This window comes from Acomys russatus, chromosome 20 (assembly GCF_903995435.1).
Source record: "Acomys russatus chromosome 20, mAcoRus1.1, whole genome shotgun sequence".
Taxonomy (NCBI): Eukaryota; Metazoa; Chordata; class Mammalia; order Rodentia; family Muridae; genus Acomys; species Acomys russatus.
The window spans coordinates 3,301,568-3,322,675 of NC_067156.1; the positions used below are offsets into that span (position 1 = coordinate 3,301,568).

Here is a 21,108-nt window from a genome sequence, read left to right on the forward strand (position 1 = left end):
ATGAGTAATAACACAGACAAAACCTAAACTACAATGTCCAATGCAACTGGAAAGTGAGCTGCTGATACATATTAAAATAAAGAACATTCATATGAATTTGGGGGATTTGCATAAGTATTATGGCTGTGGTTGGAATGTGAAATGTCCCCCACAGGAAACCTTGGTTCACAGCTGGTGGCATTGTTTTGGAAGGCTGTGGGAGCTTTAGGAAGGTGAACCTGAATGGATGACATGAATCATCGGAGGCTGTCTGCTCTCTGCTTCCTGACTGCAGATGCCTCCAGAACACTGGTCTGTAGGGCAGCGTCTCAATGATTGATGTGGGAGCCCCCACCTGACCTGCTCACTGTGGGCAGTGCTGCCCCTGGAGTAGGCGGTCCTGGATAGTATAAGGCGGCATCATAAGCAAGGAAACTGGTAAGCTGTACTCTTCAGTGGTCTCCGTTTCAGTTCCTGCCTCTGGGTTCCTGTTTTGAGTTTTTGCCTTGATGTGTTGGCTAGTTTTATGACAAATCAACACTTGCTAAAGTCATCTGAGAGTAGAGAACTTCAATTAAGAAAATGCCTCCATAAGACTGGGCTGCAGTCAAGCCTGTGGGGCATTTTCTTAATTAGTGATTGATGGGGGAGGGCCCAGTCCATTGTGGGTGGTCCCATCTGGCCAGGTGGTCCTGGGTTCTATAAGAAAGCAGGCTGAGCAAGCCATGAGGAGCAAGGCAGTAAGCAGCACCCTCCATGGCCTCTGTATCAGCTCCTGCCTCCAGGTTCCTGCCCTGTGTGAGCTCACGCCCTCACTGCTTTGGATGATGAACTGTGAGTAAATAAACACTTTTCTCCCCATGTTGCTTTTGGTCATGGTGTTTCATCACAGCAATATAGACCCCCAAGCCCTGATCATGTCATATGATCCACCTAAAAATGGAGGATAATTAATCCTAGAAGATCAGGAACACTGAAACCCTTGTAATCTTTTTGTTGTTGTATTTTTTGACATTTTCTGAAGTTTCATAGACATGGACATCAAAATAATTGGTGTCCTCTAGTCACAAACAATTGTTTATGGATATTCAAAATACTAATCTTTCTTCACTGAAAAAAATCTATGTAAGGCACACACATTCAACAAGCAATCTAGAATGCAGCAAATGACCTCACCGAACTAACTCATAGGTCTCTCCCAGAAGTGGGTTGAAGGGCTTTCCAGTACGCTCCCACTGAGAAGCAACAGCGGACACAGCAAAGGCAGCCACACACTGGAACAGAAATCACACAAGTTATTAGCAGCCAGGGTGTCCCTGTCTCTCAGGAACCAAAGCTGCACAGAAGACAGTGACTTTTTATTGAGGGGCTTAATTTAGAATTTTAATATGACTTTCTAAAGTGACTGTGGAAGCTTGTATACTCATAACGAAAGTCCCTGGATCACCTCCTCCAGCGTTATCCTCAGACATGGCTTTTATGATATCCTGTGATGCTATAAATCTGACAAGAACTTCCAGAAAACCTTTAAGCCAGTTACTTCTAATACACTGACTTTTTAAACATTTTAAATGACAGTTGTTGCTCAGTATTTGAAAGGGACTGGTTCTAACACAAACCCTAGATGTCAAACTCTGTGGATGCCCAAGCCTCATGAAATGGCACAGCACTTGCTTTTACCTTATACACATCCTTTTGTATATATTATATCTTTCTACTTATTTATAATATCTAACACAATGTAAAAATTGTTATTTATAGAATGATGACAAAGAAAAAGTCTATATATTGGTTAAAGGTGCACCAACTATACATTTAGAATGGAGAAAGAGAGCTGTAAAACTGAACAATTGGTTAAAAAAAAAAAAGCCAATTTTAATGACTATGTTTTATATCAATTCGACACAAGCTAGAGTCATTTGGGAAGAGTGAACCTCACTTGAGAAAATGTCCCTTCTAGACAACCCTGTGGTGCATTTTCTAGATTGATGATTGACTTTTGGTTGTCGTTGTTTTCAAGACAGGGTTTCTCTGTGTAACAGCCCTGGCTCTCTTGGACTAGCTTTGTAGACCAGGCTGGCCTCGAACTTATAGAGATCCGTCTGCCTCTGCCTCCCAAATGCTGGGGTTAAAGGCGTCCGCCACCATGCCCAGCTTGGTTGATGATTCATGGGGAAAGGCCCAGCCTACACTGGGTGGGCACCATCCCTGGGCTGTGATCTTGGGTCCTGTAAGAAAGCAGGCTGAGCAAGCCACAAGGAGCAAGAAGCCAGTAAGCAGCATCCTCCATGGCCTCTGTATCAGCTCCTGTGTCCAGACTCCTACCATGACCTCATTAAATGATCAACTGTGATACGGAAATGTAAGCTGAAATAAACCCTTTCCTCTCCAAGATGTTAGTGGACATGGTACTCATCACAGCTCAGATACTAATGAAGTTAAAAACCAGGTATGTGAATGAGCACCAAAGACGCTCGTTATCTGGAGGAGAACTGGCCTGTGTTTTACCAACCACGTGTACCACGCAAACATCTACTGTTTTAAAGTTGAGCTTCTTGTTTTGATGAATATGCACATTGCAACATCCATCCAGCATAAATGTGCCTGTGACTATGCTCATCCTTTTTGAGAAGATCCTCAATAAAGTGTGAAATAAGAAATGCTGGCCTCCGAACCACCACATGGCTACTTTCTAAACTGAAGGCTTGGAAGGAGCTTCCAATAGCTGAGTATGTGACTCCTCTGTGGCTCTTGAAGTTCCCACCAGTCTTCACTGCAGTGACAAGCCCCAGAGGATGGCCAGGGGCACTGGATGCAAAAGACTCCTAAGCTTCGAGAATATTCTATCCCCAGCTGGCCTTCACACCAGCAGACGTGTGTGAGCAAGTGTGTTTGTGGGTGGGTTGGGGGAGGAGATGGGAGACAAGTCTCTGAGACTTACACCTTTCCCAAGGGTCACATGCCACATACCTGCATCCTTTCCACGGGATCGGAAAACGAGCTGGCTTTGTGGATGAGGTAAGTATGCTCCATGTATTCAGTTAGCCGCTGCAGGAAGCTCAGGGGCTCATTAAATATGACTGGCATTGTGATCTTGGACAGTTCCTATTAGGAAAAAAACCAGAACTATTATATCAGTGTTATACGCAGCAAACATATCTGCTGCTGTTTTACATAATGTGTTCCTGAAAAAGAAGCAACAGGAAGCCCAACTCAAGAAACTTAAAACCAGTTCAGTTTCGTAAATCTTTACAAATATCTTATATTATGAAGTATCTAGCAATACACAAGAACACCTATCATCCATCCATCTATCTATCATCTATCTATCTTTCTATCATCTATCTATCGATCCATCCATCCATCCACCTATCATCTATCTACCTATCTCTCTACCTACCCACCTATCATCTCTCTCTCTCTCTCTCTCTCTCTCTCTCTCTCTCTCTCTCTCTCTCCCCCTCCCTCTCCCTCTCTCTCCCTCTCTATTGTGTAGGTATGTGTGCAGATGTGTGTGCGCCACAGCGCATAGGTGGAGGTGGAGTCAGCTCTCTTCTTTCATTATGTAAGCCCTGGGACCAACAGGCCATCTTGTTTCACAGCAGGTACCCTAACCCGAGGAGCTGGCTGGCTCTCATGCCTCTTGTTACAGTGTACTAAGGGTCAGTCACACGTACCTGTTTATGATACTTCCTAAATCTGAGCTGACACTGAGCCTTTCTGAGCACAGCACCCTCACACAAATGTCGGCTGACTTCAGAAGGCTATCTCTATTTTAGTAAATGGTTTTACATTCCCTCAGCCCACCTACACACTGGACAAGACTCTCTGACATGGAAGTGCCACCTTTCGACTATGTTTACCATGCATCGGCAGCAAGTATTATCACACGATACTTTCATTAGTAACATTAAGTGACAAACTTATCTTCATATTCTAGAATGCTTGGTGATCTTTCCAAACTCTTCCTACCCTTATCCACCGATCCCTTGGGAATCTGGTCTCTTAGGACGCCTTCTGGCTAACATTACCTGGCCAGGTGGACAGTCCTAGCTGCAAGGCAGGGTCAATGCCACCAGAGTCAACTCTGACTCTCCCATACATCTGCCTTTTACAGGCCTGCACAATTAAAATCACACATGGCTTCACAAAACTGTCAACTACAATGTAAAACAGCCAGAATGTGCAGAACAGACAAGCAGCAGCTCAACACATGAAAGAGAATGCTCCTGTTGCATCACGAGGGACATGGGAAAGAAACGGGGTCTGTAAAGAAAGACAAGACTCAGCTACACACTGCCAACATTGTATTAAACCAGAGTCACTGTTGGGGTAAGTCATGGGCAGTGGAAGCACTAAGCTTTGTTTTAATCAAGATATGCCAGGCTCTTCATCCACTTGGAAATATACTTTACTTTTTAAAAAAAAGCATAATATATGGCATTTTTGGTATAAAAGTACCAAGTGGAGAAGAGCACTTGCTTCCCAAGTGTAGGGGGTCTTGTACTCACAGAGAAGCAGTAAGAGAACCAGCAATGCTAGTCACACAGGGACGGAACCTCGACGGTGGAGATAAAATCAAATACCTGCATTCCAGGCAGAAAGCTGAGGCTGGAGGTTGCTAACAAACTGGTGATCTTCTTGCTGTCTGTACAGACAGACTGCATCTAATTCCCCAGGATGATTACTGCAGACTCTTCCCTCCCCAGGTCATGACCCACCCTTAGGGTTGATGGCACATGTACTCACTCTATGGCCTACTGACCTTTATGCAATTGGTGGGGGCCACAGTAGATTCTAGGTCTTTTAAGCTATAGAAGCCACCCTCATGCCCACATACATTTTGTGAAGGAGTTTCTATGTAATCACCCCTTAAGCTTTATTGTGCACCTGGACTTGGACTGACTGGACTGACTGCTGCCTGGAAACCTTTCCCCAAATTGTGCTGTGTTTGAAATATGCTGACAAGGAACCACGTGGCATCAGGCTCCCCAAAGTCTGGTCCAGGTTCATAAAGTCAATCTGCACTGGGTTTTCATTCTTATCTCTTCATGAGGTCTGCTTTCCTTCTGATAAATGAAGGGACCCCCTCAAAGGAGGACCTGAGTTCAGATCCCCAGTCTCCATGTAAAAAGCCAGATGTGGTTGGGCACGTGCCTGTAACCCCAATGCTGTGGAGGTCAGAGACAGGAAACCTAGTGGGGATTTCCGGCTTCTGGTTTAGCTCCAGGTTCAGTGGAAAAACCTTGTCTCGAGGGAATAAGGCAGGAAACAACAGAACAGGACACCCAAATTCTTCCTCTGGTAAGTACATGGGCGCGCGCGCGCGCACACACACACACACACACACAGAGTAAAAATAAGAAAATGTCTCTTCCTCTCCTTCTCCTGTCCCAGCACTCTTCCAGACAGAGGTGTGTTACGGACATGTGCACATTGCTCTGTGTAGTGGATAGAGGTGTGTATTCCTATGGTCTATGTACTGGAAAGGGAAACTCTTTTGCTCTTAGGAGTCTGGCATCAGCTCTATATATTGCTCCTATACATTCACTAGTTTTGGGGGGGGTGAGGGGAGTCACAACATATGTTAAGACCACTGAATCAAATCAGCCTAACACCTGGCTTCATCATTTGTTAACTTGAGTTTTGGCCACATTCAGCTCTGTGCCAGTTTCCTCAATGATAAAGCTAATAGCATTTAGCATAAAGCATAGAGACACGAATCTGTTTGGAAAACACTCAGACCAGTCCTGGCCACGTTAGTAAACAGCACACATGTTACTGAGTACAGCCACTTAAGACATGCACATTCCATGGAGTGTTTAATCGTGTCTCTTCCATAACACGGGCGCATCTAGTTTTAAGTAGACTTCTTGATGGAGAGGCTAGGTGACAAGCCTGTGCAGGTGAAATATTAGTAAGTAAAAAGAACCAAATGTCCTCTGAAGGCATGCCACTTCATGCCTCCACTCACGCTGGAGTGGCCAGACCTTTCGGTGGCTTCCCCTTTGCTCGGTCATGTTCACTCTTATTCAGCAAATACTCAGCTGAGAACCTATAACACCACACTGTCTTAGGCAGTGACAGTCAGTGTGGTCACTCATAACATGGGGAGCTCTGCTCTCTTCGCTAAATTCCCCTAGTAGATGTCCAGGCCTAGTTCAGGTCTGCCATCACCAGGCATCCCATATCCTGTTCCTTCAGACACTAAGAGTGTGTCAATCCAATGTTCACAATTTAGCATTTGATCCTGTTAGTTTACATTAACCCCTTTTATGAGTACTAATCAGCTAATCTTGCTGAGTAATAACAATTTATGAGGAAAGGGACAGTGTGAGTGTGTGTGTGGGTGTGTGTGTGTGGGGGGGAGTATTTTGCCTGCCTGTATATATACATATATACCACACATATGCCTGGTACCTAAAGGTCAGAAGAGGGCACTGAATTCCCTGCAAGTGGTTGCAAAGCACCATGTAGGTGCTGGAAGAGCAAGGATATGGAACTGCTGAGCTACTTTCCAGCCCCAGGACAGTATCTTATAACCTGGATGTCACCCCTAAGGAGGGCACACTGCAAGTGCTTGTGCCCTGCTGCGCTTGGACATCCCATTCCCCTTGTCCCAACTTTATTACTTCTCAAGTAGCTGTCAGCAAGCACCATCAGAGCTGCACTAAAAGGAAAGGAGCAGGCAAGCTCTGAAGAGACACAGGAGAAACCTGAACATGCTAGGGATGAAGGGCGCTGATCTAAAGGCTGTCATCTGTGATTCCCATCACTACAACATGCTACGGATGAAGGATGCTGATCTAAAGGCTGTCAGTTGTGATTCCCACTACTACAACATGCTAGGGATGAAGGATGCTGATCTAATAGGCTGTCACCTGTGATTCCCACTACTACAACATGCTAGGGATGAAGGGCGCTGGTCTAAAGGCTGTCACTTGTGATTCCCACCACTACAACATGCTAGAAATGAAGGATGCTGATCTAAAGGCTGTCAGCTGTGATTCCCACCACTACAACATGCTAGGGATGAAGGATGCTGATCTAAAGGCTGTCACCTGTGATTCCCACCACTACAACAATCTGAAGACCAGCAGGTGTCCTGCTGCAAAGCAGGGTGGGTGTAGGAGGAGGTGAAGCCCAGGGCATCACTCAGATGCTATGACAGACACATGCCATGACACTAACGTAAGACAACCAGGGATGAGCCCCATATCAGCTACAGCTGGGGATCACGCTGGGTCCATCAGTTATACAGATGCACTATTTAGTGATGGGTGCCAACCGGAGTACACTGTGCAGATGGTCCAACAGAGGACTTTACAACTCTTGGAACTTCAATAATTTTTATACAAACCTAAAACTGTTCTGGAAAAAAATGAAGGATTTTAAGAAATAAAAGTTTGAAGGGCAAATTTTAAATACATTTTGCTCACATAAAATTATACAGTGAAACACAAATGTGCAAATATAAACTTATACAACTAAACAATAATTATTTTATATTTGAATATAATTAAGTGAAAATAAATATTAATACAAACACAATATATAATATATATGAAATTATGAAACAAACCTAAGGAATGTTAATGGTGTGTTTTTAAAAAATATGTGCATGTGTTGCTTTGCCTGCATATATGTGTATGCACCACATGCATGCGTGGGGCCCAGAGAACCAGCAGAGAGCATCAGATCCTCTGGAACTGGAGTCAGGGGTGGTTCTGAGCAACCACGAGGGTGCAATGAGGCAAACCTAGGCCTCTGCAGGAGCAACCTGTGCCCTTAATTGCTGAGCCACCTCTCCATCCCACGGACACGCTTTCCCACTCATGCTTTCTCTGGTTAGTAGGCTAATTTCATCTAAATGTGTTCATCTATTTTATTTATGGAATGTTTGCATACATTACTTTCTTTGTGGTTTTGTGTATGTCCTTTGACATGATGTTTTGAGAAAGAAGAAATATTGTACATATTTGCTAAACTGTAAGAACTGGCAACTATTATTGCTCACTCAGTATGCACATTTCCTAAAATTAATATGTATTTTTCTTCTCATCAGGAGTAAAACATGTGACAGGATGAACAGAGACCATGCATTTGAGAGAGAAGGGATGGCGTGCGGGTGTATGGGAGGGACTGGAGGAAAGGGAAGGAGGAGAGGGTACATTTCACACACAGACACACACATACACAAACATACACACAGACACACACACACACAGCCACACACACATACAGACACACACACACAAACATACACACAGACAAACACACACACACACAGAGACACACACACACACACACACACTCCAGAAGAAAGGGCATGGAAGTTGTTAATGGCATCCCCCAGAAGCTAGTGTACCTTACAACACCCCACATCTAGATCATAGCTCCACATTTCTTCTTATGTTGCCATGAACAAGGCTAATCAAAGTGGGACAAGAGTCTGAAAGCCTTACATGAACTAATTCCTATAAAATACAACTGGGAAGACACACTAAGTGAGCAATAAATGTTGTTAAATTATTGGCATCATCACTAGCAATGTGCACAGGACCTTAGATCCTCCCATGCTTCCCAGATGCAAGGGTCGGGAGGCAGGTGTCGAGAGCCAGCTGCCGAGACAGCAGCACAGCTCATGGCTAGACACCGGGAAAGCTGGAGAGTGAGGGAAGGGCTCCTTAAGTCACTGGGAAGATCTACACACCAAGGACATAGCAGTGCCTCGTGACGACTGGACAGCATGAAATAAGAACTTGTTATTTCCAGGTCAGCTCTCTTCCTGTGTTGTGCATGACAGAGTTATCTTAAAAGAATTTAAAAGATTTATTTATTAAAGCAATGAAGAATAGCTGTAATTCTAGATTTTTCCCTCCCTTAACCCCATCTCCTGGAAAAACACTAGAGACTAGTGATTTTTCACTGAATAAGCAGATGACTGGGGTGGGGTGTTTATACCCTTCCCTAGCTATGGCCAATCGGGATAGTAGTTTCTCAAAGGGGCCTCATGTGGTATTACTAGGAATCCTGGCTCAGTGACTCCAACTCTCAAGCAATGCTATGTGTACTGCTGTTTCCTCGAGTGTCACTAACAGGGAAAATCAAGGCAGGAGAAGGACAGGGGCATTCACCAGTTAGCCAATATTGTCTGGCAAGGCTTTCCTTGCTTAAAGAGTAGGGTACAAACTTCACAAGGGGCAAACAAGTTTACCACCAGATTAATAGGCAGATAACTAGAAGCTCCTCAAATTCTTAAAAGTTCTTGGAAAAAAAAAAAAAACCTGTACTATAGAATAATTTGAGCCTATCTTTATTATAGGAACTCAGAATGTAAACACTCAAATAGAAAGCCAACCATCTTGACCAAATAAAAGATTAAGAAGGAGCTGGTGGTGGTGGCGCACGCCTTTAACCCCAGCACATGGGAGGTAGAGGCAGGCAAGTCTCTGGGAGTTGAAGGGTAGTCTGGTCCAGGGATACAGAATGAGACCCTGTCTTAAAAACAATACCCCTCTTAGAAGCCTTCAAATAAAAACTGGATGCTTTGAACCTTGAAAAAAAACCAACACCCCTCCAAACAGCCCAACATACACACATGCAACACACACACACACACACACACACACACACACACACACACACACACACACACACACACACACACGTCTATTAGGGATAGGTGGGGCTAAAGCATAGAGGAAATGCATGCACATAGCCCAGATGGCCATGAAAGCAGCCCTGACCTCTCAAGAGCACACAGCAAGCTATTTGAAAGCATGCCAATGGGCTGGCAAATTTATTTCCTCCATTGTCTGAAATAAATTAAAAATAATCTTGTTCTTATTTTGGTTTCTAAAGCTTACAGTGTCCTAAGTAGGTAACAAAAAACAGGATACAATGTATATTTCCCTTCCATCTCTCCTAGTCCTCGATAGTCCAGGTATACCGTTACTTGTTCTAACCCAGCAATGCTGGCTGCGGTAGCCTCTGACTAGTGTATAAACAAATTAGCACGTAACAGGAAAACAAGTATTCCAAAGGCCAAACTTCAGGAAGAAAACATTAGCTGGAACACTTTTATCACTGAGCTGAAATCAGCTGGGAAAATTAAATATTTATTCCAGGCAACTCTACCTTGTGATCTAGTTAAAGCAAAGTTTAAATTTGTCCGTGCAAATTAACAGCAACCAATGACACAACTGAAGACACTGCTAACTGGGCCTGCTCATTGGCTGACAAACTGTAGAGAGACGGGGGAAGCAAGCCTTCTCCTCATTTCTCCTCATACAAACAAGCCATAAACAAGACTAGTTTGAGCTCAGCTGAAGTGAAAAATATTTTCTAAACATAAAGCTTATCATCTTAATATTTAAAGGTACAGGTGGCTAAGATGTGCATTATCAAGGAGAAACCTGGGGTGTTTGGGTAAGCCTGTGTACTCTGTCACTCAGGCAGCCCCTGATGAGCAGTAGTGTGACCAAGCACTCCATGAGCTTCTGGGTTCTGGGGCTGGCAGCAGCTTTGTTCCTAAGGATGAAGCTGGCCCTGGATCCTTCTTCCATGTCGCCTTTGCTTCCCACAGCTATAAATACTATAGCAATGGCATGGTCCTTACATTTGAGGCCTTGGAGGCTCCACTGCCATGCTCTAGTCTAGTGTCAGTCAGTCCTCACTCCTGTCAAGAAATCACTCATGCAGTTGGTAGTTTGTCATTAGGTGTGCAGTGAGGCTAGAACACCACGAGACTCTCTGGAAACAGTCTACAGTAGGCAGCTATAGCTGCCTCACCTCGATCCTCACAGACATGTGAAGGCCACATGGAAGACACACACCCAGACACGGAGACAACGAGGCAGAAAAGTGACATGTCTGGGTGTTAAGCCAGTTGCATAAGGCACCTTAGTAGTATCAGCAGGAAAATGGGAAAGAAAATACAAGAAAAGCTATCGGGAAAAAGAACGAAAATTAAGTGACTGCTAAATGGTGTCTGAGCCTTCAGGTGCTATGAGCTGGCTGGACAAGTTAGGAGGGAGTGTGGAAGGGAGAGGGAAGCCCTGGCTAGCACGCCAACCCACCAGTCTCCACTCTCGCCCAGCTCTGACAGGCCCGGGACAGCACCTGGGCTAAGTTCCCCAGGAGGCCCTACCATGCTTGTCACTTAAAAAGTAAAACTACAAGACACACAACCCCCACCTGAATTACTGTAAGCATGTTTTTTGTTCATAAGTGTGAAAGCCCTCAGAGCTTCAGATATCAAGTATATGAGTGTAGGCGCAGCCTTTTACTCAAGGTACCACTCACCCACCGGGCCCATACCTCCCTTCAGCTGTGGAACTGTGCACTGCGACTTCTGGCAGTGCTTGATGGAGATTTTCTGACTTTAGGTGAAACTCTGAAGGTGGTGGTGATGTCAAATTTCGTTTTATTACTTTGTGCTTCAGTCTCAAGCCAGTGTTTACAGCATAGCTGGTGTGTCAAAGCTTCCAACTTTCCCTGTATTCTACCTAGTCAAGTAAATATGCGGTTTGGGGGGAGGCAGTTATGGCTCCGTGTTGAAGCCATAACTTATGGCTCCCTGGTGGGTGAATTCCATAAGCCAGAGGTGACTGGGACAGACAGTCTCTGACTTCAGGGATGGATGGAATCCACACCTGGTGGCAGCACTTAGCAGGTGGTGGGATCTAAGGCCTGGATGAAGAGGGCAGGTCCCTAGAGGGTGCCCTCCTCTGCAACTGCCCCTAACCACACACTCTCCTCATCTCCGGGCTCCAGCTAGGCTCTGACTAAAGCTCTGCATCAGGAAGCCCAAACGAATCTTTTTTTCCCTCATATTGTTCATAGCAGGTAACTTGTCACAGTGGTAGAAAAGCTGCTAACACATATTTCAGAGGCCAAGGTAACAAAAGCATTTCATCAAAAAAACTATATAAAAGTTATATATATAAAACACACACACACACACACACACACACACACACACACACACACACACACGGCAAAGGTATGCTTTGGGGGGAAAGTAAAGCTTTTCCAAACCCTTCTACAGGGTCAAAGAAGTGCATGAGTGGGTGCAGATGGGAGATCCCTAAAGGATTGTGTACCACTGGGACAAAGAACTGTGTGAGTGAGTACAGCTGGGCGAGCCCTGGGAGAGCCTCTTGTGACATCCCCCAAACCAAGAGGCCCACAGCTGCCACAAAAGGGAACCAAACCCTGTGAGTTTTCCAAAGTTCTGCTTTTCTTTTTTTCTCTTTCTTTTTTTTATTTAATTAATTTATTCAGATTACATCTCAATTGTTTTCCCTTCACTTGTATCCACCTGTTCATCCCTCCCTCCCACTTTCACCCTATTCCCCTCCCCTAGGTCTGTGACCAAGGGGGACCTCCTCCCCCACTTTATGGTCACAGGTTATCAAGTCTCATCTTGGTGTCCTGCTTATCCTTTCTCTGAGTGTCATCAGGCTTCCCCACGAGGGAGGAGTGGTCAAATATGAGGCACCAGAGTTCATGTCAGAGTCTGTCCCTGCTCTCCACTCAACTGTGAAGAATGTCCTGTTCATTGGCCAGAGCACAGTAGGGATCAAAGTTCTGCTTCTAAAAACAATGAAAGAAGTCCTAATTGATTTGTGAGCTTATAGATCATAAAAATTATTTTTGATAATGCACTGTAACTTTTGGCCTGTATCCGAGGAGGTACAAAGAACTGAATGACAATCCTAGATGCTACAATTCCCACAAACTCCTACTCCCATCTGCCTATTAGTGTGCATGTGCTTCTCAAGCATGGTGTCTGTTAAAATAACCTACTGTCCCAAAGTCTCACTCTCATTTTTGCAGTTGGAAAGGGTCACTCAGATGTGCAAGTCTAACTGGAACAAGGCCATCCCACTCACACACAAACAGAAGTTATTACATTTTATGCACAGATTATAGAAATGTTGGACCTATATAGTTACCACTGATATACTATTTATCATAATAAATAGCACTAAGAAACTTTTAGCCTTAATGTTTTATGGCCATGTTAACATTCATTTTAGATACATTTTGTGGTAGTGAAATACAAAGTAATCAATAAAGGATTTTCAGAGATAAGAATTAGTTCAATGCAATTTAATTAATTTCTGTAGGAAATAACGAATAGAAATACAGAGCTGGAGAGATGGCTCAGAAGCTAGGAACACTGCCTGTTCTCCCAAAGGTCCTGAGTTCGAGTCCCAGCAACCACATGGGGGCTCACAACTATCTAGTATGAGATCATGCCCTCTTCTGGGGTGCAGGTGTACACGCAGGCAAAACACTATATACTTAATAAATAAATAAATCCTTTTTAGAAGAAAGAATAGAAATGCAAAGTATAAAGGGAAACAGAGTTTTATGCTTTTTTGAGATGTTAGCAAACACCTTGATTGTGCACTTCGTCAACAAACGAAGACAAACAAGCAGCTCTCGGTGGCAGCGGATTCCACAGAGCCTGCGGAGTGCTTCAGAGTTGTCATGATAAAAGTCAGCCTTCGTCATAAACCAGATGTCTGTCACCACTAACAGTCACTAAGCACTAAGCTGGTAGTGCTGCAAGTGCGGAGATGCACACAGGGCTACAGTGAGGGCACAGCTCCTTGCCCAGGCCCAGGGGCTGGTTGGTGTAGACTGCGGGCAAGACTCCCACAGCTGGACCTGCAGATGGGCCTGCTGACAAAGCCTCAGAAGCCAGGGACAGGAGAAGCAGGCGACAGCTTCAGGAGACCTTTGGACATGACAACAGAGCAACGGCTTCTCAGGGCCAGTAGTACCACAGGTGTGCTGGGAAGTTGGGCACCGCTTTAATCACAAAGAGATCTATATTGAATTCTAGTTATATAAAGTGTTTATTTCATGCAATGTAGTCTGATACCCGTTAACAAAAGCCTATCCAAAATAAAATGGGAAAGGAAAGGAAGGATGGCAAAGGTGTAAGAAATGTGAGCTCCTATACTTTTTAGAAACAAAGCAAAATATGTTGTACTGGGGGCAGGGGGAGGAGAGCGAGTGAGCCCTGCTATAGAGGTATTAGACTACCTGTGTGGTTACACGGTGGTAAATGCCTGAGCTGCGAACACAGGGCCATTCCTTAATGGTCACCAAATTAGACCCCTGCCACCCCCAGCAGTGATGTACCTCCAGTTAGTCTTATTGTGTAGCTATGGTTGGTCTAGAACTCATTGTGTTGACCACTCCAATTCACAGAGATCCGTTTACCTACCCCCGCCGTGAGTTTTAAAACCCACACCTGCCATTACACTACACATCACTGTATGAGTGTGCCATTAACTAGGGGGGATCCAGATCAGTGTTAGACTGTGAGGCTGATCCCTGGTGGCGCTCACACACTATCAGTGTGACCTCGAGCACAGGGACAGGGTAAATGGCTCAGATAGGACTTAGCACATTTTCCTTGCTATTTTTAAAACTTGTAAGGCAGACACGGTGGTGAATGTTCCTAATCCCAGTACTTGGGAGGCAGAGGCAGGAGGATTCAGAGTTCAAACCTAGCCTAGGCTGCATACAAGGTCGCATCTTAAGAAAGAAATCAAACATTGTATTACCAAACTCAGAGACCACACAACGCTCAGGGGAGAACTGTGACCACACAAGGCAAGTTTATGACTTTTCAAAGTCTGACTGATAGTGACTGTAAGAGAATCATGGGCATAAAGTGACGGATTTTTAAAGAAACTCCTTTAGAATATCAAATGTTTTCTAAGCCTCAACTTGCTTCCTTTGGAGCAGGGTGACACAGGCATATATTAAGCAAGTTATACAGAATGCAGTTTGGGCTATGGTAATACCGCTTGCACTGCCCCTGCCGCCTTTGCCGCTGCCCAGCTGCCCACCTTCTGACTCTGCCTGCTGCCCGGGACAGGCAATCTGCTCACAGTCAGCACCTGAAGAGCAGTCCAGATGCTGCTGATGCCCCTTAAACCCACAGTAACAAATCCAGAACGTCAGCAGGGTCAACCCCATAGGTTCTTTCCTTGCCGCTCTCTGGGCCTGCTTCAATCACCAGCTCTACGCTCTACAGAGCTCTACCAACCCACACAGCTGTTTGTGTTTGCTTTATTTATGATTCATCAAAGTGCTTATTTGTACATGTAGCTCGGTACCTAAAAATAAGAGCAGAGCCAAGTCCTCGAGAGAACAATGACAGGCTTGACCCAACATGACGTCATCTCCTAACTTAGAAAGATCCGTTCTAATGGAGACAGGAACTTGCTAAAGACAAACAGGCATACTGTTGGTCCCCTCCGCAAACATCTACTACACATGACACCACCATGACACCTGACATCTGCTGATTCAGGAGACAGGCTCAGACAAGAGGCATACAAACAGCTACATTTTCTACAATGTTCAGAAAGACGAACCACACGTGATGTGCTCATACAAATTCCTTTCCCACACAGTCTTAAGGCAGATATATATTGAATCTATAAGAACAGAGGACAGTGTTTTTCTTTGTTTCCTTTTTTCTTTTCTTTTTTTCTTTCTTTTTTTATAAAAGATCTCTGTCTTTAGATTTATTTATTATGTATACAATGCTCTGCCTGCGTGTGTGCCTTCCCACCAGAAGGGGGCACCAGATCTCATTCTAGATGTGGTTGCTGGGAATTGAACTCAGGACCTCTGGTAGAGCAGCCAGTGCTCTTAACCTCTAAGCTATCTCTCCAGCCAGAGAGAACAGTGTGTTTCAAACCACAAGTTTTGGTTTATCAGCAAGTTATGAAATCAATTTAATGAGTTGAAATCAGCACTGCTTTAATATAAAAAGGTCACTGTGGCAATGATAATCATTCTCATGTGAAACTGGTTTTCATTTTATGAGCGCGTGCGCACACGCGTGTGCACAAACTGCGCCACGTAGACGTAGACACACACACACACACACACACACACACACACACACACACACACACACACACACCAACAACAGCACTTTAGATGACAAAGGTAGTGTCCACTGAAGGTCTGAAATACTCCACAGGAAACAAATTTTTGTTTTGAATTTCTGTTACAAAGAGACTGTTAAAGTGACTCGTGTCAACCTGTAGCTTAGTGGTGTGTCATCACCGTATTATTGAGTACATATCTACCCTATTAGCCTGTCTTGAATCCTAATCTGACTGAAGGAGGCTGAGGTCCACTTTCTGACTCTCAGCTGGTATTCCTGCTCACAGTAAGACTACTGTGTACGGAGTGCTATGCTCATCTAGCAGATATCTAGGCATTTCATGTAAATTACTTATCTTTGCACACAGCTCTAAAGTGTGAGCTAGTACCCCAACTTGACCCAGGAGGCCACACTGCTCAGGGAGGAGAAACACCTTGCTCAAGTCTCACTGTAAGGAGTGGCAGGGCTGACATGGCAGCTTCACAAAGCTTAGCTGAACTGTTCTCTGGGCAGGATTCAGAAGACACTGGTTTCAGCTGGCTGTTTCTGGGATGAGCACTTGGAAGTGGCACTTAGGAAGTCTCTGCTGACAGTAGCCAACCTCAGAGCAAAGGATCACTAGGAGAGTGTGGGGTACACGGTGGGACTGGAAAGCCACCCGCGTCAGGAGGGCATGATCAGCGACAGATCTGAGCATTCCAGCTGGTGTACTACATGGCAGCTCCACAGGTCAGTGTGAGGCCCGCGCTATCAATGGTCATCATTCTTGGTCATCTACGCTCATCCTAGGGGATCATGCTAAGAAGAGACGTCTAGCCTACCATCAGGCGGCAGAGCTGACCCGTATCTTCAAGAGAACCCAGAAGGCAGTGCAAGAGGGAATTCTGCCACTGTCGCCCTCTCCCAGATTAGAGCCCCAGCCCTGACAATGTAGTATGGACCAAGATTTGTAGCCCTACTATGCCACCCTCAGAGCCAGGGCACAAAAGCTGCCCCACCCAGAAAAGAAGCCCAAGCCAAGCAGGAGTCTCCGTAGTGGGATCTGTTCCTGGTGAGACTCCATCAGGGAGGGAAAGACAAGCCTGGTGGCCACAGGAGAAAAGCATGCCATTACTTCGCTGTACGAACGTCACAGGAACGCCACTTTAAATGGCAGAGAATGATCCTGACTCTTCCGGGAAAACCAAATGTGAGGCTCAATTTTTCACACTCATGGGTATTTTGACAACAGCTAGGCCACACTTCTTTGTTATGTTTTCAAGACCCCCATCCCAAGGATATGTAATCAAGCCGGTGGCCACTGGAAACAGAAACAGAAGTTGACTCACCATCCCAATGCATTTTCTGAGGATGCTCCAAATGCTAAAGTCATTTCTGGAGAACATGGGTGAAGGCAGGCTTGTTCTGGAAAAAGGGGGGAAAAAAGTTCATTTTTAATGCCAGTGGCATTAGGAAGAAAAACATGTTATCACTGACCTAAATGCAGACACAAATATGTGCAGAGACACTGTCAAAATGCGCACTGTCATAGACAGGCAAAGCAGGGCCCATCCTTGTTCACTGGTGTTCTGACCCCTGATAATGTCAGAGCAACTAAACAGGCCCTTTGTCTTCAGCACCGTGGTCCTCAGGATAAGGTCGGATCACACACACACCCCCATATGTTTTTCTGTGTGCTGGCAGATCTACTTCTGTTACCTGACTCAAAACCCAACAGCCATATTGTGATCTAGCAAGTCACAGCACTATAGCAAACTGGTGGACACAAAATGCCATCCTAGAACCTAAAGCTTTTTTAGAAAATTAAATGAGAAAATACAAATTATCAAAATGGAAGTAAAGCTGAGATGCTGTATTATGCATTGAAACTTGCCTGGGGCACTGCCTCTGCAGTGCTGGGATTATAGTATATACCACCACACCTGCTCTCAGAGGCATTTTTTTTTTTTTAAAGAAAAGAAGATAGGGGCGCCGACCAATAAGCCACCTATCTGATCTACTCCGAGGAGACCAGAGACATAAGTGGAGCAACAGATTGCTGGACTTTGAGAACTGTAGGTGAGTGGGGCCCCAAAGGCCGCAGACCAAACAGGGGGCCTACCCCCCCTGGGACAAGCAACATCCCGGAGGTACTAAATGCACTCCCCAAACTCTGGAACGGAATCCACATGCAAACTGTTGCCTGTATATAAAGCACAGACTCGCTGTTTGGGGAGGGGATTTTCCAGAGTCCCCAGCCAGAGGAGTCTCAGTGAAGAGGGTGAATCTGCCCTAGGTCCTACTTCTACACCACCCCAAACTGCGAAGGTCACCCGCCTAGGCGGAGCGGAAACACAGGCGGCGGGACCCAACAGAGACAGTTAAAGCGGGACTGCAGCTCGCTGGCCATCCGGGGCCCAACCTAACACCGATCACAGCGGACTGAGCCTGCAAACAGAGGCAGTGAGAAATCAGCTTGGACTGCTTCCACAGACCTATCGGGAGACGTGGGTCTTGCCTAGAGAGATAGCGGAGCATCATAGCCCTGCGGAAAGACCTGGTTCCCTGGGCTTCCACCAGAGCTCTGCAACCCTATTGTTCCTACCCAGCCGCAAGGCACTGGCCCTGCAATCCCCGAACAAGAGAGCCTAGCTGGGGCTCCTGGCCCAAGCAAGGCAGGCACTCCCACATCATCGGGAGACGAGATGTGGATGGGTCGTGTTTGCAGTCTCTAATTGCTGACCTAGAGCGTTAGTGGAGCGCCATAGCCCGGCAGGAAGATCTGGTTCCGAGGGCGACCGCCAGAGCTCTGCAACCCTAGTCTTCCTAACCTCCCAGCTGCAAGGCACTGGCCCTGCACTCCCAGAACGAGAGAGCCTAGCTTGGGCTCCTGACCCTGAGCAAGGCAGGCACTCTCACATTATCGGGAGACAAGACATGGGTCTTGCTTGCAGTGTCTAATTGCTGACCAAGAGCAACCTTGGTCCCTCTAGGCATATAGTTCTGGGAGAGGTTGGACACCGCTACAGGGTATAGAGACAGAGCTACAAGACAGCTACACCCCCAGATGATCTGAACTACCTGGGGTGTTGACTACAAAGCCACAGGAAGGACAAGTAGCTGGGATCAACTTACACAACCAGAATGTTTGTGTGCGGACCTTATTCTACGCCCCAAAACTGCTGATCTGAATTACAGCAGTAAAGTCCAAACAGATATCTACTCTGACTGATTCTGCCTGGAGCCAACGGTGCAGAGGAAAATAACCAGGAGTGAAACCGGATCACCTACCTGTTCCACGGAAATACTCCCTGATCCCCACAGGCAAGAGCACCTGACCTATAATCAGTCATCAATTAACCACTCTCAAACCAGCGAAGGTCACTACAAAATACCTTCCAACATCAGAGCCATCAAATGACAAGAGGACAGCGAAAGAATGCTAACAAAAAACCAAAACAGTTTGGCATCTCCGGATCCCAACATTCCCAATGAAAACAACCTAGAGAACCTAACAGCAATGGATAGGCAAGAAAATGACCTCAAGTCCTTAGTAAAGAAGATGATAATGGAAGAAACAAATAAAATCTGTAAACAAATGCAGGAGGAGGCAAACAAGAGGGCTGAAGAGTTAAAAGAGTCATATAAAGAGGCACTTGAAGAATTTCAGAAAAATATAAATAACCAGATGATGGAAATCATTACAACAGTCCAAGACATGAAGATAAAAATGGAAGCTATGATGCAGGAACACACAGAAGAAAAACGTGATCAAGAGTCTGCAAAGAGGAAAGCAAGCATCTCAGAGGTGGCCTTATCTAACAGATTGCAAAAAATGGAAGAACGAATATCGGGACTTGAAGATACAATCGCAGAACTGGAAACAACCATTCAGGGAAATGCTAAATCTGAAAAGTTCCTAACACAGACCATTCAAGAACTAAAAGACCACATGAAAAGATGAAACTTGAGAATAATAGGGATAGAGGAAAGAGAAGATAGCTGACTCCACAGCCCAGAACATATCTTTAATCGAATAATGGAAGAAAATTTCCTCAATTTGAAGAAGGAGATGCATATGAGCATACAAGAGGCCTACAGAACACCAAATAGAATAGACCTCAAAAGCGGCAAGAGAAAAAGGCCGAGTAACATATGAAGGCAAACCTATCAGAATTACTCCTGACTTCTCAGCAGAGACCATGAAAGCCAGAAGGGCCTGGACAGAGGTGCTTCAAACCCTAAGAGAACAAGATACTAGGCAAGACTACTATATCCAGCAAAATTATCAATAACCATTGACGGGAGAAGACAAGTTATTTCATGACAAAAACAAATTCAAACAGTACCTAGCCACAAATCCGGCTTTACAGAAGTTATTAGAAGGAAAACTCCACGCCAACTGGTCAAACTACAACCAAAACTACATAGGAAACAGGTAACTATACCATTGCAAAATCACAACCTCAGAAATTCTCGACTGTTACAAATACCAAAAATGAAGAGACTTACCAATCACTGGTCATTAATATCTCTCAACGTCAATGGTCTCAATTCTCCAATAAAAAGACACAGACTAACGGAGTGGATGCATAAACATGACCCAACATTCTTCTGCATTCAAGAAACACACCTCAACCACAAGGACAGACATTGCCTCAGAGTAAAAGGTTGGGGAAAAATATTCCAACCAAATGGTCACAAGAAACAAGCTGGGGTAGCCATTCTAATATCTAATAAAATAGACTTTCAACCAAAATTAATCAAAAGAGATGAGGATGGACACTTTGTACTCGTCAAAGGTAAAGTCAACCAAGAAGACATCACAATTTTGAACATCTATGCTTTGAATACAAGGGCTCCCACATTTGTAAAAGAGTTATTAACAAAGCTTGCCCCACTCATCGATAACCACACATTAACCAATGTCATGAATCAAATGGATCTAACAGATATCTACAGAACTTTCCACCTGAACACAAAGGATTATACCTTTTTCTCAGCACCCCATGGATCGTTCTCTAAAATTGATCACATAGTTGGTCACGAAGCAAACCTCAACAGATACAAGAAGATTGAAATAATACCTTGTATCTTAACAGATCACCATGGTCTAAGGCTGGACTTCAGCAACAACAGAAATAACAAAAAGCATACTAACACGTGGAAACTAAACAACTTTCTACTTAATGACACATGGGTCATGGAAGAAATAA

The 21,108-nt window shown here is 44.9% G+C and overlaps 1 protein-coding gene across 7 annotated transcripts in view; it reads right to left on the reverse strand.

Annotated features, from left to right (window-relative positions):
- The window catches only part of Osbpl1a (oxysterol binding protein like 1A), a 194,093-nt gene that overhangs the window by 13,495 nt on the left and 159,490 nt on the right, over positions 1-21,108 (reverse strand). For all 7 annotated transcript variants that reach the window (XM_051163746.1, XM_051163740.1, XM_051163743.1 and 4 more), the window contains 3 exons: positions 17,242-17,317; positions 2,950-3,084; positions 1,156-1,253 (listed from right to left, as the gene is read on the reverse strand). In XM_051163746.1, the coding sequence (XP_051019703.1) occupies positions 1,156-1,253; positions 2,950-3,084; positions 17,242-17,317 (309 nt within the window). The remainder of the gene's footprint in view (positions 1-1,155; positions 1,254-2,949; positions 3,085-17,241; positions 17,318-21,108) is intronic.